At 51.2% G+C, this 15522-nt stretch overlaps 1 protein-coding gene across 1 annotated transcript in view; it reads left to right on the top strand.

Moving 5' to 3' along the window:
- Positions 1-15522, top strand: part of TG (thyroglobulin) — a 149598-nt gene that overhangs the window by 103539 nt on the left and 30537 nt on the right. Inside the window, exon 35 of the mRNA XM_049633747.1 lies at positions 2200-2262. Coding sequence (XP_049489704.1) covers positions 2200-2262 — 63 coding nt within the window. The remainder of the gene's footprint in view (positions 1-2199; positions 2263-15522) is intronic.

Here is a 15522-nt window from a genome sequence, read left to right as displayed (position 1 = left end):
GCTGGGTGGTGCTCCCTGGTGGTGCTCGCTGAGATGAGCTTCATGGTGATGCTCCCTGGTGGTGCTCGCTGAGATGAGCCGCTGGGTGATGCTCCCTGGGAATGTGCTGCGGCTTGCCTACTGGTTCTCATGGTGTCAGAAATTTCTATAGTTCCTGGTGATTAGTTAGTACCATGAAATCAACGTCTACTATATGTATACCATATGCATTCTTTACAACACAACATGATACAATACAGTACAATTCAATACAATGTTATAGCATAAATGTTTCCTTTGCAAGCTGAGCTCACTTTGCATTTCAAGATACATTTCTGGAAGCAGAATCACTGGGTTCAAGGGTGAGAACAATTGAACGCCCTTGATATATAGATGGTCTAGTTGTTCTCCAAAGTCTGCGTTAACTCTCAGGATCTTTGCTCTGAGGACCGCTCTCTTCCAGGAAAGACAGATACTTAAACAGGCCAGCCACACTGGCCCACTGGGTGCAGCGGAGCATGGCCGTGGTTAGTAATTCTGAGCATTGCTTGAGGAGCTCCCAGAATGTTAGATGACCGACAACACCGTAGCTCAGTGGTCCTTAAAGTGTGTCCTCGGACCAGCAGCTTCGGTGTCACCTGGGAATTTGTTAGAGAGGCCAGATTTCAGGGAGCCCCCCAGACCCGCTGAATCAGACGCTATGGGGGTGGGGCTGGCTCGGGGTTGTTACCAAGCCTGGGAACCAGGGCCTTAGAATGACTCGGGGGAACAGGTGTTTCCAGGCAGGTGGAACCATACCAAAAAAAAAAAAAAAAAAAAGAAAAAAAAAAAAAAAACAATACAACTGGAGGTTCTAGAACCAAGAGAGGCTGGGTTATGGCTCACCTGACCAAAGTGAAGAAGGCAGGGGAAGGGCAACACCTTAGGGACCAGACTAGATTGTGACTCTAATGCATGCTTTTTATGGAGGGAGAATAGGACAGCAGTGTGTCACCGTAGAAGGGCAATGTTAAGAGCGGATAATGGCCAGCATTTATTGAGTGCCTGCCTACTGTATACCCAAAGCTTTACGCGTACCAACTCATCTAAAGCTCACGAGCCTGAGAGAGGTATTGTTGTAAGCCCTTTTTACAGACAAGGACGTTGAGGACAGGGAGGCGAGATAACTTCTGGAGGGCACAGAGAGGGAAGAGGCCAAGCCAGTCTTGCCCTGGGCAGTTGACCCCTGAGCCCTGCCCTTGACTGCTGACCATGCCCCCCGCAGCTGAGCACGCAAGGAGATCCTGGTTTGGGCCCTGGGAGAACGAAATGATGAAACTTTCGATCTGTTCAGTAAGGGGAGGGGAAGAAGATAATTAGCACTTATGGACCATCTGCCGGGTGTGCGGATTTCTCTGTCATTTTTACAACATCCTCATTTTGTCAATGCCGAAATTGGGTCTAGAAAAAGTCAGATGACTGGTCCTTCCACGCTGCTTCTAAGTGGCACATGAGATTCGGGCCCAGGTCTGTCTGCATAAAGTCTGTGCTCTGTCCCCCCCGCCATCCTGCCTGCCAGGAGCACCTGTCATTTACTGGGCTCTTACCCTGTGCCTGGCACTACGTGATCTCCTGTCATCCTCACGCGATTCCCAAGGTGGGTCGCATTGTCCCATCGCGCACGTGTGGAAACATGGGGTTAAGTGCCTCGCCCAAGTGAACGGAGTCGGAAAGTGACGGCTGTAAGCACATGTGTTGCCCTCTGCCTGTCCCCAGAACATGGCCGGACTCTACCTGCTCAGCCCCCGGCCTCATTGCTGGCTTTGGTCAGCGACCTGTGTGCAGATGAGGGGTGTGTCCCTTGTAGGCAGAAGCTACAGAGAAGAGCGACATTTTCTGCATTCGCTCTCCCTGCCTCGGTGTTGTTGAACCGGGGGGGCGTGGGGGAGCCTTCCTCCCCCCGGGCCCCGGGGGGACGACACAGAGCCAAGCCCCATCCCGCCTACGGAGGACGCATGGTGCGAGACAGAGGCCACCCTGGGTGGTGGCGGCTTTAAGCCGCTGAGATGTGATTGTCACCTTGGCCCAACCTAGCCCATCCTGACCAGTTCAGGGTGTCTCGGGGGCGGAACGCAGCCCGTCTGCCTTCCAGGTCCGATTTTGCCATTACTGCCGTGAGCCCCTGTTGACACCTTTGAGGGTGGAGGGGACCTAACCGGCTGCCTCTCTTCTTCTTTTCAGTTGCTCAGAACGATGCTCCCAGTTTTTGCCCCGTGGCGGTTCTGCCTTTCCTCCCCGAGAAAGGTAAGTTGTCTTTTCAGCTTCTCTCAGGAGAGATCCACCTTGCTTTTCCTTCTTCTCCTGTCTCTCTTAGTTTCGCCCCGTGGTTGAGAGCTCGCCTGGGCCTCTCACGCTCATTGATTTGAGCTCCTGGCAACTGCACACACGCATAGATGGGGCCCTGCTGGCCCCACGCCCGTTTCACGGATGAGGAAACTGACTCCCAGTGAATAAACGCCTTGGCCAATAGTGCAATCGATTGGAGGCAGAGGAGGGCTGGGTCCCGTGCCTGCAAGTTTCATCCCGAGGGCTGTTCTCACCCTGTCCAGGAGTGGCGAGACCTGCACAGTCCCAGGCCGATGTCAAGTACTGTGGCCCTGTGGCCAAACAGGGAAAGAACCAGCTAAGTGCTGGGAAATAGAGGCTCACAGCCCTCAGTGCACTGGGTGGCACGGTGACATCTGAGGCGGGGCCCTGAGCCCAGGAGCATGGCTCAGACTGAGGCTGCCGCCCCCTCCTGCACGTTCTCCCCCCCCCGGCCCCCCGCCCCCGACATGCCCCGTCTGGTCACGAGGCAGCAGGAAGTGCAGGCAGGTGGGCGCAGTGGTTTCTGGAGGCGGGTGAGCTGGGAGTGGTGCCGGAGAGCGAGGGCCTGGATGCAAGGCCCTGTTCTGCCTTCTCTGAGTCAGGAAATGACTCGAAGGGCCCGAGCGACGTTAATTCCTGCCCTGTGACATGATGTCTGAGGAGCTCCAGACATCTGTCATTACAGTGCTGGCTGAAGAGACAGAATATAGAGCTTGTGTAGGAAGGAATCATTTAGCCAAGGCCGCGGCTAAAAGTATACATGTCCTCAGCTCATATTGTTTCTTCCACCTAGTTCAAAGAGCTAACTTCGGAGATCACACACACACACACACACACACACACACACACACACATTTTCTGCACAGTCTATACAGAATTCTATCTGTGTCTAAACCCTTGGAGACTTTATGTCTAGGACTTTGACACAGGACTAGAAAGTGTCAGCTTTCTAAAGTGCTGTGACGTAGGAGTTGCCACTGTCATGTCACGAATGGCGGAGGGGGTGCTTCGACCAAGCAGGGGACACGTATCCCAACCAGACTTTGGTCAAAGTTGATATTGAGGTTTATCAAGATAACGTAAAGACAACTGAAATGATCACATCGTCTCCAGAGATCCAGGGTTTAGAAAAACCCGACCGGTTCCTTGTCCCACGTCTACCGCCTGCCATTTCTGCTTCCAGAGGCTACCGCGGTTAACTCTTGCAGCTGTGTTTTTCTTGCCCTGGCCTCTCCCTTTCTACCTTGCACACGAGTCCTGCTACTCCTCGATTTGTCAATCTTGGAAGTGACCGTGGGGTTCCTTCCTGTCTTGATAGGTGAGGAGTCGAGGTTCTCTTGTATCACCCTTTTCAGTTTTCCTTCTTTGTCTCCAACATCTAGTCGTGTCAAGACTTGGGGTCAAAACAAAAGTATTTTTGTTCTGTCCATGGGCATGTGGCTCACTGGGGAGCCCCAGGGAGCAAGAGGGATCTCCCGTCGCCGTCACCAATCACAGGGTGTGGGCAGCGGACCCTCCTGTCTTTGTCCCGTGTTCCACCCCTGCCTTCCATTGTACCCCCTCCCCCCGCCTTCTTGGGCTTCTTGGGGTGCCCGTGAAACACACAGGTCGGGTCCGTACCTGCTCTGCAGGGACCTGGAGTGTTAGCTCCTCTGTGCTGACGTGTCCATCAACACACCTCCCTCTTCTTTGCCCCACTGAAAAATTTGTTGAAGTGTCTTATCTGCTGTTTGCCCGTTCTTGTTTTCTCTTGTCATCTTTGTGGGTCTAGACTTTTTAAATTCCTTGTCTTCATTTTTGTGGGAGGGAGAGAAGAGACGTGAGCCTCATCTAATTAAATGCGACCGTATAATCTTTTCCGAAACGTTTCAACGTGTTTTGTCCGTTTTGTCCTCCGAACTGCACGAAGCATTTGATCTTCGCACAGACCTCAAGAGACAGGTCCTCTTTTACTATCCGTTAGTTGTGGAATGTTCGAACCATGCGGAAATAGAGGAGAAAAAAAAAATCGCAAGAGTTACTTAGAAGTCATGTGGGTTCAAACATTGATTTATTTGCTTCTAATCTCCTTAGGCTTTCCTGTGGTCTGAAGTACTTGTAATCTCTCTACAATGTTACTCTTTCATTGTTACCTAACAGAGCAGTCAGGTATATATTTCCAAATTGTTACTTATCTCTCTGAATAATGCATTCACCATGCATGTATCCATTCGTTCATTCATTCATTCATTCATTCATTCCTCTGTCCACATTCCTACATCCGGTGAGGAAGACGCAGGCGAAAACGAGCCAGTGTTGTCAGCTTCCGCATTTCACACCGCACTTCACCAACTTGTTGCTCTATTTTTGGGCATTTGATTGTTTATGACTCCTCGTCATTATGAAAATACCATAATGAGCACCTGGGTCCATAAAGCTCTTCCGAATGTCCAGGTTACTTCCCGGGGGACACGTTCTCCAAAGCGGAATTACTGGGTTCGACCACTTTATATTTTAAGACTCTAGCTTTGTGTTGCCACATTAGTCTCCAACGTCGTTTCTAGTGATATCCTCACTAGCAGTGAGTTCGTTTTTGCATCTTGGAAATCTTGAATCCAAGATTGGAATCTTTCTCATTACAAAAGTGTTACTTGTTCAGCGCGCACGCGTAGATAAAGAATGCTCCAGGATCTGATTGTCAAATGCATACTCTTAGATACGAACAAATCAAAGTGTGAACACCTTCAGGGGCTTTTGCGGTGCTTCTGCTCTGTTGTTTTTTTTTTTTTTCCCCCTGATAATTTGTATTCCTGGGACTTGAATTACCAACACAAGGGAGCAAGGGATGCAGAGTTTCGCATCCCCCTTCACACATGCAGTCTGTGGATCTGAGTTGGAGTTTCCAAGGCACAGGGACATGTCACAGGCTTCTGAAACAAGTGCGATTTTGACAAGTGCGATTTGAAAGCAGGAGGGACGTCGGAGTGTGCGTTCCATCTGGGCGCAGAGTTCCCAAATTGGCGTAGAGAGTCTGGGTATGTTCCTCTGACGGCAGTCAAGCGAGGGCACGATGCCGCCTCCGGGGTATTGATATGTGAGCGTGATTCTGACACGGATTGTGCGTGCGTGAGTGCGTGTGCGTGGGCACACATGCGTGTATACCCCATGTGTATGCAAAATGCTCATCTTTACGCACTTCCTATCCGGAGAGGAAAGGGAATATTTATTAAACACCAAACATTTTACAAATCCTTTAGTGCTCATCAGAAAGTTAGATGGTGGCGAAGTCTGTTTCTCAAATAAGGGAGCTGAGGATCCGAGAGGTTAAATGAACCCCTGGGATTTGAGCCCCCGTGCATCTGGCCCCCTTCCAAGTTAGTCAAGAACATCTGGTTTGAGTTTCTGGAAAGGGTGGCAGAGGTGGACTTCCAACCCTAGACTTGTCCGGACATCTACCGCTTGGCCTTGTGTCTTGTGATGAGTTGGTGTGCATTAAGCCACTCATTCAAAGCCTCTTTGAAGAAGGATTCTGATGCACTGATGGGTCAGTGGGGGGGGGGGGGGAAGGGGAAGGTGACTTCCGAGCTCTCACAAGTCGGGGAGGCTTCTAACACGTTAGGGGGTTTGAAGATGGCAGGAGTTTGTCCAATGGCCAAGTTTCAGTACGCCTTTCCCTCAGAGAGAGTGGTTTGTGTGTGCAAAGGCCCAGGGGCATGAAACAGCCTGGGGCGTTCAGACGTTGGAGACATTTCCATATGGTGGGCCTAGGCTCATCAGTGAGATGAAGCAGAAGGGCCGTAGGGAAAGGCTTTCGCTTGAGCACAGGGCTGACAGGAGATTCTGTACTGGGTTTGGCACTAGACCTTGGTACGATGACCTGGGGTGGGGGCAGGTGAACGTGGCAGGGAGCTCTAGGGCGGACGAGTTGGAGAAACGTGTTATGGCCAAACAGCTCGTCCTTCCCTTCAATTTAGTTCCCCTCCGTGCGTATGTCTCTGCCAGCCACTTTTCGGGTCATGGATTCTGAATTTTCACTTACATTCCAGAAAAGGGGCTGTGCTGGGGGCCAGAGGTCTCGACTGCAAGGACAAGGGCTGGCCTTCTAGTTGGGAGAAAGGCACAGGAAGTCAGAATTGAAGGAGCTGAGCCACTTACCACAGTGGGGGCCTCGGGAAGCCTCCCCCAGATTCACCGCAGACAGACAGGGAAAGTACCAGAGTGCATCACGGCCACGTTGCGACATAGAGAAGGAGCGGACGCTCGTCAGACGTCAAGGGGGGAAAAGGAAGCGTCCTGGGTAGAGGGAGGTGTGCAAAGAGAAGCCCAAAGGTGTGCATCAGTGCAGCACATGATGAAATAGAAAGAGAAGTAGTTTAGGACTGCAAGGCCAGCGAGGGGCAGGGAGAGGCCAGATGGGGGACGGGGGCCAGAAACTAGGTGCCTTGGCTGCCACACTTCCCCGAAGGCCTTTACACAGTTGCACACTGAGCTTTCAGACTGTTCAAAAGCCCTCCTTTGGGGCTGTAACGGGAATGCATTGGTGGACAGATAAGCTCGATTTTGAGAAAACGTGCACAGGCGTGTTATCTGTATATAGAATACCATTTTACTCTCTGGGGGAAATTTTGTACATTTTTAAAAACCAGTGAAACAGGAAAGCTGTCATTTCTTTACACAAGAAGATGTCCGTTGCTTCTTAAAAGACCAAGCAATCCAGAGAGGATGTTCAGGGTCAGCAGGAATCACCTTCTCAGAGGCAGGAGCCTACTGTAGGTGCCTCAATCTCCCCCTCTCCCGCCTGCCCAAACACCGGATCTTCCGCGGGCTTATTCCCACGACAACTGATATGTCGCTTTTCATCTACCATTTCAGAAGCACTTGCTCAGAGGTGCCACTGAAGCAAATTGAGTATTTGGATTGCCCACCAGGGGAAAACACGGATTATGAATCTTTGAAAATCCGTATCTGTCTTCTCAGTCCATTTTACCCCGAGACACTTCAAAATGCCCCTTAGAAAATGCTCCCGGCTCTTGAGCGGGAGCCCCCCTTGGAGCGGCAGGTATGACACAGTTTGCTCCCTGCGGGGAGAAAGGTGCCTCCTTGCTGTTGGCCCCAGCCCAGCCCTCCAGCTCCTCTCCTCACCGCCTCCCTCCCTGAGCTCGGGGACAGCTACAAGCCTGAATTCCAGGTGATGGAAGTGTCTGCACGGACAGTCTTTCAGGCCACACAACTACCGTCCATCAACTTCGCCTCGCTGTGCCAGTGGGGTGCTGGAATTCGGTTGATCTTTTCTGCGAATGTTTTCTATTAAGCTGGAGAGTGGTGTGATCCTAAAAAATGTGAGTGCTGGCAGGGAGCCTGCACATCTTCTAAGTGAGGGAAGCATCGGGACATGGCCCGGCCATGGGCTTTGAAGTCGGTCCATGCAGCTCCCAGTCCTCTTCTAGGTCTTTCTCAGCCTGGCGATGCCTCCGTTTGCCTCTCTGAAAGGGGGCGATGATGGTAGAAAACAAGAGAGATGAATCTAGTGGGCTTGTGCTGAAGAAAAAGTACAAGGCTCCGCACGGAACCTGATAAAGGGTGAGTGTTTAAGAAATGTCGGCGATAATTCACAAGTCCAAACCCATCTTTCTGGGGAAGGGGAAACGGGCAGAGAGAGAAGATGGCTCTAGTAAGTCACAGCCAGTTAAGGGCAGAGCTACAGAACTATATACTTTAAAAATTCCTATTCGTTGGCTGTCGCATCAATCACTGTGCTAAATGCTTTCCGTATTTTAACCCTCGCGACTGCCCTGTGTGCACGACTATGTGCATCCTACAGGCCTGGAAGCTAAGGCTCAGAGAGGTCCAAGTTCAAACAGCTAGCAAATAGGAGAGATTCAGACCCAGTCCGAATTCGAACCCAGTCTCCCCGCTCTGCTGAGTGTGGCTGGCTGGGTTCCCCAGGAGCCAGACACTGAGGTGCAAAGGCACCCACGGGGGGGAAAGGGGGAAAAGGGAAGGTGCAGGGCTGGCCGAGGAGACAGTGAGCTGCAGAGTGGTCTCAGTGGCAAGGGCTTTCAGGGATGCTGGGATGACCTTCACATGTTCTCCACCTTTATTTCGGCGACACGGGGATGTGGGCATGACCTTCTGGAGGGCCACTCTCCCTGTGGGGCCGGCAGCAGGGCCAGCCTGCCGGGAGCACGCACCGCAGCCGGGCAGACCCGCTCGTTCCTGACGTCACAGCGTGCTCCACAGGGCTGTAGGGCTTTAACGGGCTCCGCAGGGGCCCCTGCAGACCGTGCAGGTGCACTGTCACTAGACTGTTGACACGGCAACCCACACCAGGGCTAATTCTTAATTTTTCGGGTCCTCGGGCTAGAAGGCCCCAGGGAGCAGGCACCGACTCCAAAAGCCTGTGGAAAACGTGCATCTCCGTCCCAAAGCCGCACAGGGTTTCCGTGCGTGTGCACCCGCCGCGGGAGCTCCCAGTGCAGAGTCTGCAGCCACCCCCTGAGAACTGCTGTCCGGGGATGGGTCTCGTGCCCCCGGGACAAGCTCCCTCCCCAAGCGGGGCGTGCAGCCTGGAGGCTCCTCTCCCACAGGGCCACGCTGGCTGGGCAGCTGCAGTTAGCAGGGCCGAGCGGGCTCCGGGCACAGCTTCCTACTAGCAGCAGCCCTCCACCCCGCCCCCCCCCCACCCCGGCCCCGATCTCCCTTCCGAGACCCCCGGGGGCTGAGGAGCAGAAGGACACAGCTGGCAAACAGGAACCACAGCAGCGGCGGGTGGAAGGAAACGGGAGATGTGAGGAAAGCGGCCCCCAGGTGGTCAGTTTCACGTCTCCCCGCGGATGCGGGAGGGAGCATTGCGCCAGCTGCTGGGGTGCAGGATCGGGGCCACGGTTATGCTTTCTCATGCCTTGGCCGCCACTCCCCCATCTATCTGCTCATTCATTCTGCAAGTGGTTAGTGGGCATTTCCCCTGGGCCAGGCGCTAGGTGCAGGGGCTACGGCAGTGAGCAGAGCCCACAGACAGCCCTGCACCATGGGACTTCCTCCTAGCACGTTTCCGTGGGGCCCCTTCTCTGAGTTGACATCACCCCTAACTCCGCATCAAAGCAGCCCCCTTGGGCACTCTCCACTCCGTCAGCCTGCTCTCTTGTCTGCTGTGAAATTTTCTCACCTGCTTACGTCTTGAATGTTCGTCTGCCCTTCCCCCAGAAGGGAAACTGCATGGGACAGGGGCTCAGTGTCTCATTCACTGCTGTAGCCTCAGCCCCTAGAAGGTTCCCTGGTACCTAGTTAGTGCTCGCAAGGTATTTACTGAATGAATGAGGGCACTGCTGTTTGCTTGCCAGATTTCGTGCTCCCAGAAACTGAGTTCACAACTTGTGGCTTGATCCGTCATACTTAGCACGGTGCCTGATATATAGTGGACACTGACTGTTATTTTCTTTATCATTTGTTAGGTTTAAAATTCTTTTTAATGTTTATTTATTTTTGAGAGAGACAGAGGGCGAGCAGGGGAGAGTCAGAGAAAGGGGGAGACACAGAATCTGAGGCAGGCTCCGGGCTCTGAGCTGTCAGCACAGAGCCTGACACAGGACTCGAACCCACAAACCATGAGCTCATGACCCGAGCCGAAGTCGGATGCTTAACCGACTGAGCCACCGAGGCGCCCCTAGAATTTGTTAGGTTTAATATGTATTTATTCAGTTTGCTCTAGGTTAGTATTTAAAGCTAACAGAGGTTCAGTGTTTGTTGGAAAGGTGTATAAATGAACGATCTTGACCAATTTAAAGAAACTTTCTGAGTCTCAGGTGCCTCACCTTCAAAATGGAGATGATGATGCCTAATTCAATGAGGTTGTTATTAAGCTTGAAAGAGATGTGCTGTGTAAAATCCCTCGGCCGGTGCCTGGTGAAGGTGGCAGTGTTGGAACAGCTAAATTAGGTCAAGTGCTGCCCGTTCTAAGGGATCTCTTTCACATGTAATATTTATAAAAGCTGCCCCTGCGATATAGTACAGTGTACAACCTGTTCAGCTGTACATGGCGAGCCCAGGAGGCACTGGATTAATGTTTGCTGATTGATTGTGTCCTGAACCCTTGTTAGACCTTAGGGGCTGGAGAAGACTTAGGATTTTCGTCAGAAACTTCCTCCCCGGATGGTTAGTACCAGTTGTGTACCTGGTCCGTCGGGGAATTGTTCAATCAAATTTAAGGGAGACAGAACCAAGAAGAAAATATGCCAGCTTAAGACCTACCTTTTGGTTTCAGTTGTTTTGGCTTTAGCTTTAAAGATTTCTTTCAAGTGTCTTGCTTAGCTATAGAAGGTATATTTTCAGCCTGGAATCAATCAGATACTACCCGATAAAAAATGAGCACAGTCAAAACTGTGAGGTGGAGGGAGCTTTTGGTTCCTCCTGATTTTTTCCCCCCTTCCTATTCCTGGCCTCCAACCCACTCTGGGAAACTCATGACTATCTGCTTCTCAGCACCCCACCTCCCCGCTGCAACTCCCATCCCAAGGCAGGCCTCTCTTGACGACAGAAGTGGTTCCTCTTTCCTCTTTCCCTCCCACTCTCAAACCAGCCCTGACCAGCTAGCTGTCACGGAGGAGATGCACCTTGCTTATTTATTGTTTTATTTCCTAGTGCTCTGCTAGAGAACTCTCGTCAGACCCAGTGGAGTTGGGGCGCCCGGGGAGGGGGGGCTCAGTCGGTTAAGCGACCGACGCTTGATTTCGGCTCAGGTCATGATCTCGCAGTCCGTGGGATCGAGCCCCACGTCGGGCTCGGCGCTGGCAGTGTGGAGCCCGCGTGGGGTTCTCTCTGTGCCCCTTCCTCGCTCAAAATAAATGAGTAAAACATTTAAATGGAGTTGAGGAGTTGACAAAATAATTCACGCTGCAAATACTTGATATTACTTTAATATATCTTCTACAAGAGTTTTCACATTTCAACAAGCGGATAAACCAGAAAATGGTTGTTTCTCAGACGATTTGACCAGTATTTAGGAGAAGTGTTTTAGACAGGTTGCCTTTCCTAGAGCCCCTCAAGTCACTCTGCAGAGCGGGCTGTGAACCCAACCGTCCCTGAATTGCAGTCCATCCACAGGGGTAGATTTCCTTTAGTTTCATGGATTATAATAATATTAACCGTTGGTTCAAGATAGTAATGCCATGTTCTAAGCGGCTAGTGCTATATTAAGTTGTGTTTTGTTTTAACGATTCTGTGGTCATTCTTTCCTCATTTTCTTCATCCCTACTGCTGAGTCTCCGCGGAATTCTGACCTCTGACCCCCTTGGAGGAGTGGGATTTGATTTATGAAGGAGGCAGTCACCTTCCCTCCTACATGGGCAAAGTCCAGGAGACGAGAGGGCCCAGCTCAGAAGGGACTGAGGGAAGCCTTCAGTATGGATCGGGGCGTCTGGCATCCTGAGGGGACCAGTGAGGGATGGGGCGAGAAGGAGATGGGGTCAGATGATGAAAGGAGAAGGCACTGGTGATCTCGCTCTGACGGGGATTGAGGTGATGAGCTCCCCATCACTGGAGTAGTCGAGCCTGTTGGAGATGCCCTTGCGGTGTGAGGAGGTGGCTTAAATGGCCTCTAAGCTTCCCTCTGAGTTTTCTGTTTTTGTAATTCTGACGATTGGCTCCGTTGTGCTTTAAGGCGTGGCCTTTGTTTTTCTGTTTTTGTGATAACTTACGCACAGGCAAGCAGTTTTGGGCAGATGTTTGTAGAAGTAGGAGCAGTGAAGCAGAGAGACTGTGGCATGGATGGGGTGAATCCGGGTTTCAATTCTAGTTCTGTTCTTACTCTGTGTGACCCAGGGCACGTCATGTCACTGCTCTGAGCCTCAGCATCCTTAAGGCAGACTTCCTAATAGCCCTGCCTCCACAAGTGGCCGTGAGATTTGGATGAAGCATGGAGGGCAGTGCTTAGTACAGTGCCTGTCACACGCAGTACCTAACAGACAGTGGTGACAGCCGTGGCTGCCCTTACTGCCACCGTGCCCCGAAAGGCAGAGTAGAGCCTCAGGAGTCTGCCCGCCTGGGTCCAGACCAGCTGCGTGACCTTGGGCGAGTTACCCACAGTCCGCTGAGAGGTCAGGCCAGCCTCTGCCTGATGCTCTTTGTCCAAAAACACCTCTGCACTATTGGAATTTCTCTGATTAGCTCACGTTGGTGCTCCATATGGATTTATGCCTCTAAATCTCGGCAGTTTCATCCAGCACCCAGGATCACACGCAATGACCCCAAGAAAGAGTTCACATGCTCCCAGAAAACCCCGTTATCGTACCAGCTCCCCGGTCGCCTTTGTATGTGGGGGGGAGTTTGGAGGGGTCCATTTGATAGGAGTCAACCTTCTCAGAGAGAAATCAGGTTTATCCCGAGCCTTTGAATTTCCAGTAGGAATTTGGCTTGTGATGAACTTAGTAATTTGTCAGGAGGACACGGAGGGAGGATTGTCCCAAGGCTGGTCCCACGTGCCTGTCTTTTTCTTAGTTAGGAATTTTCTCCAGCAGTGTCTTTGAAGTTAGTGGTGTAAAAGATGATTACTCACCCATCCACAGCTCATAACCTCGGCAGAGGCTGGCCCATTTCAGATGTCTGTGGAAACCTTTGCCTGCAAAACACAGGCCAAGAAAGGGAACCACTTTGTCTCTGAAGTGGAGTCCCGGGGAGAGAGGGGTAGCTGTGGCGAAGTGGGTACTGGGAGGGGGAAGTCTTTGTTAAGCCTTTGGTTTGCTAACCACGAGCGGTGACTGTGGCCACGTCCTACACCAGCTCGGAGCCTCAGTTCAGTCCCTTGAAAAAGAGTGACAGTAATACCGTTGATGCATAGGCTGATGTAGTGATTACATCTTGTAGTGTCAATGAAATGTTTCATCAACTGGAATGTACCACAGAAGAGTGAGATCTTATTAAATTGGTGGACCATGATTTGTTTCCTAGGTGATCAGTTCCGCCACTGATCCACTTGAGGTCTTGTGGTAGGCGAATAATCATAGTATTAATCTTTATAGAGATAAAAAATACTTGGCATCCCATTCATTCTTTACCAGTTAAGGAACTTCATCAATTCATTCATGAAATACACATTTAGGACGCAAAATACACGCAAAATATTGATATTATTGTTCCTGTCAGCACACGGAACGTTAACAAGTGCCACCTACGGCTATGTTACTATTTCTATTGTTGAGATTTTTAATTTTTTTTTTAACGTTTATTTATTTTTGAGACAGAGGGAGACAGAGCGTGAACAGGGGAGGGGCAGAGAGAGAGGGAGACACAGAATCTGAAACAGGCTCCAGGCTCTGAGCCGTCAGCCCAGAGCCCGATGCGGGGCTCGAACTCACACACTGTGAGATCATGACCTGAGCCGAAGTCGGACGCCCAACCGACCAAGCCACCCAGGCGCCCCGAGATTTTTATATACTATTATGATAGGGCTCAGACAAGCAATGAAAACTGAGGCGGAGTCTTTGGTCTCCAGGAGCTCATAATTTAACAGAGATAGAAAACATAAGGAAATTGTAGTGCAGTCTATCCATAGAACAGTAGACTTATTAGTGGAACAGTAGACATATCAGTGGAACAGGCTGGCGGTAGTGGAGGTGGGAGCCTCAGAAGGGTGTGCGTAGGGAGTGACATCTGAATTACGTCTTAAAGGATGACATGAGTTCACTGCGTGAATAAACTGACTTCATTTACCAAGCATATGTCAGATGAGAGGAACAACGTCGTACAACACGGGGTGATTGCCTAGACCTCCAGACGTGAATTTGGGGTGGTAGGGAGTAGAAGGAAGAGAGATGTGACTGAGGAGGTAGGTAAGGGAGGCAGCAGACAGATCTTGAGAAACGTTGGAGGCCATGTTTTGGCTGGATGTGTTTTCCGGGGAGAGCGTCCACTTATGATGGTAGAACCTGAGATTTAGACTCGAAAGAGTATTTGTTTTAATTTTCCTTCTATCAGGTCCTTTCTGGGTGGACATTCAGTCTACCTGAACACCAGTCGGGGACAACATTTAACACTTCAGGTTGGGCAGTCCCATGGGTAGCGGGGCCAGTTCCCGAGATGGAGAGTGTAAGAAGGGAACCAGGTGAAGACCGTGGCTAAAGATGGAAGTAAGAGTAAGCCCTCAGCTTTCAACAGGCTGAGTTTGGGATACATCGTGGCCACCTGCTGGGAGGGGTCTGCTAAGCACGGACTGTCTCGGCATGGCGCTTGGGTGAAGCTTCCGGCCTGGAGATGTGCTGATGGTCATCAGTGTGTCAGTATTTAAAGTCATGGGGACAGTGAGATTGCCCGTGGAGAGTGTGTCGGATATCAACAGTGAAGGTCAAGGACAGACCCCTGAGGAACAACAGCACGGAAGGGAAGAGAAGGAGAGAAGCCAGGGGAAGCAGGAGGAAGATAGGAGGCATGCTGGTGGCGTGGGGTGTCACGGAAACCAGGGAAGGGAGATGTGACCAACAACTTCAAGGACGATGGGGACTACAGACATTCACTGGGCTAGGCAAACACTTTATGAATGTAGTGGGATGATGAGGGAAAAAGCGAAATAGTAGTGATTTGAGAAAGTACAAGCTACAAGCTTTTCCCAAGAATGTTGGCTCTGAATAAAGAGAGAGCAAGATTAACAGCTAAAGGAGAAGGTGGCCCATTCGTTGGTAACTATCTGTCTTGGGTCGTGAACCCCCGATAATGTATTGAAACAGTATGCCCCTCCATACATACCAGATTTTGCCTCTATTTTCAGAAAATCAGCCCTGGAAATCTAACTCCCAAGGTAAGAAACTGTGGGGTAGAATAACGTCTTGTTTTCAAGGGGGGCATTTGAGTGTGTTTTTATGCTAAGTCAAGTGTCAGTGTCCAGGGATGGACCGAAGACAGAGGAGGGGTGGGAGCAGGACTGGCCTGGGGGTGTAATTGGTTGCGGATGCCCCTGGGGGGGCGGTGAGAAAGAACGAGCTCTAGAACACAGATGGGGGAACCCGTCCCAACAGCCATCCTTCCTCCGTCTAGGAGAAAGAAAGAAAGAAGACGGGATGATTCATAGAGAGTGGAGAGGGGGACACAGAGTTGAGGACAATGCTGAGGACCGTCCCTCTTTTCTCTGGGAGGCGAGAGGTCGGGCACCTGCTGAAGGTGCAGGGGCTGTGACGGCGCTGGGCCTGGACGGAGCAACAGGCACCAGAGGTGGTGGATAGAGAGAACAGAAGG

This window comes from Panthera uncia, chromosome F2 (assembly GCF_023721935.1).
Source record: "Panthera uncia isolate 11264 chromosome F2, Puncia_PCG_1.0, whole genome shotgun sequence".
In the NCBI taxonomy this organism is placed as follows: domain Eukaryota; kingdom Metazoa; phylum Chordata; class Mammalia; order Carnivora; family Felidae; genus Panthera; species Panthera uncia.
Note: the sequence above shows the minus strand (reverse complement) of the source record. Positions and strands in the feature narration are given on the sequence as shown.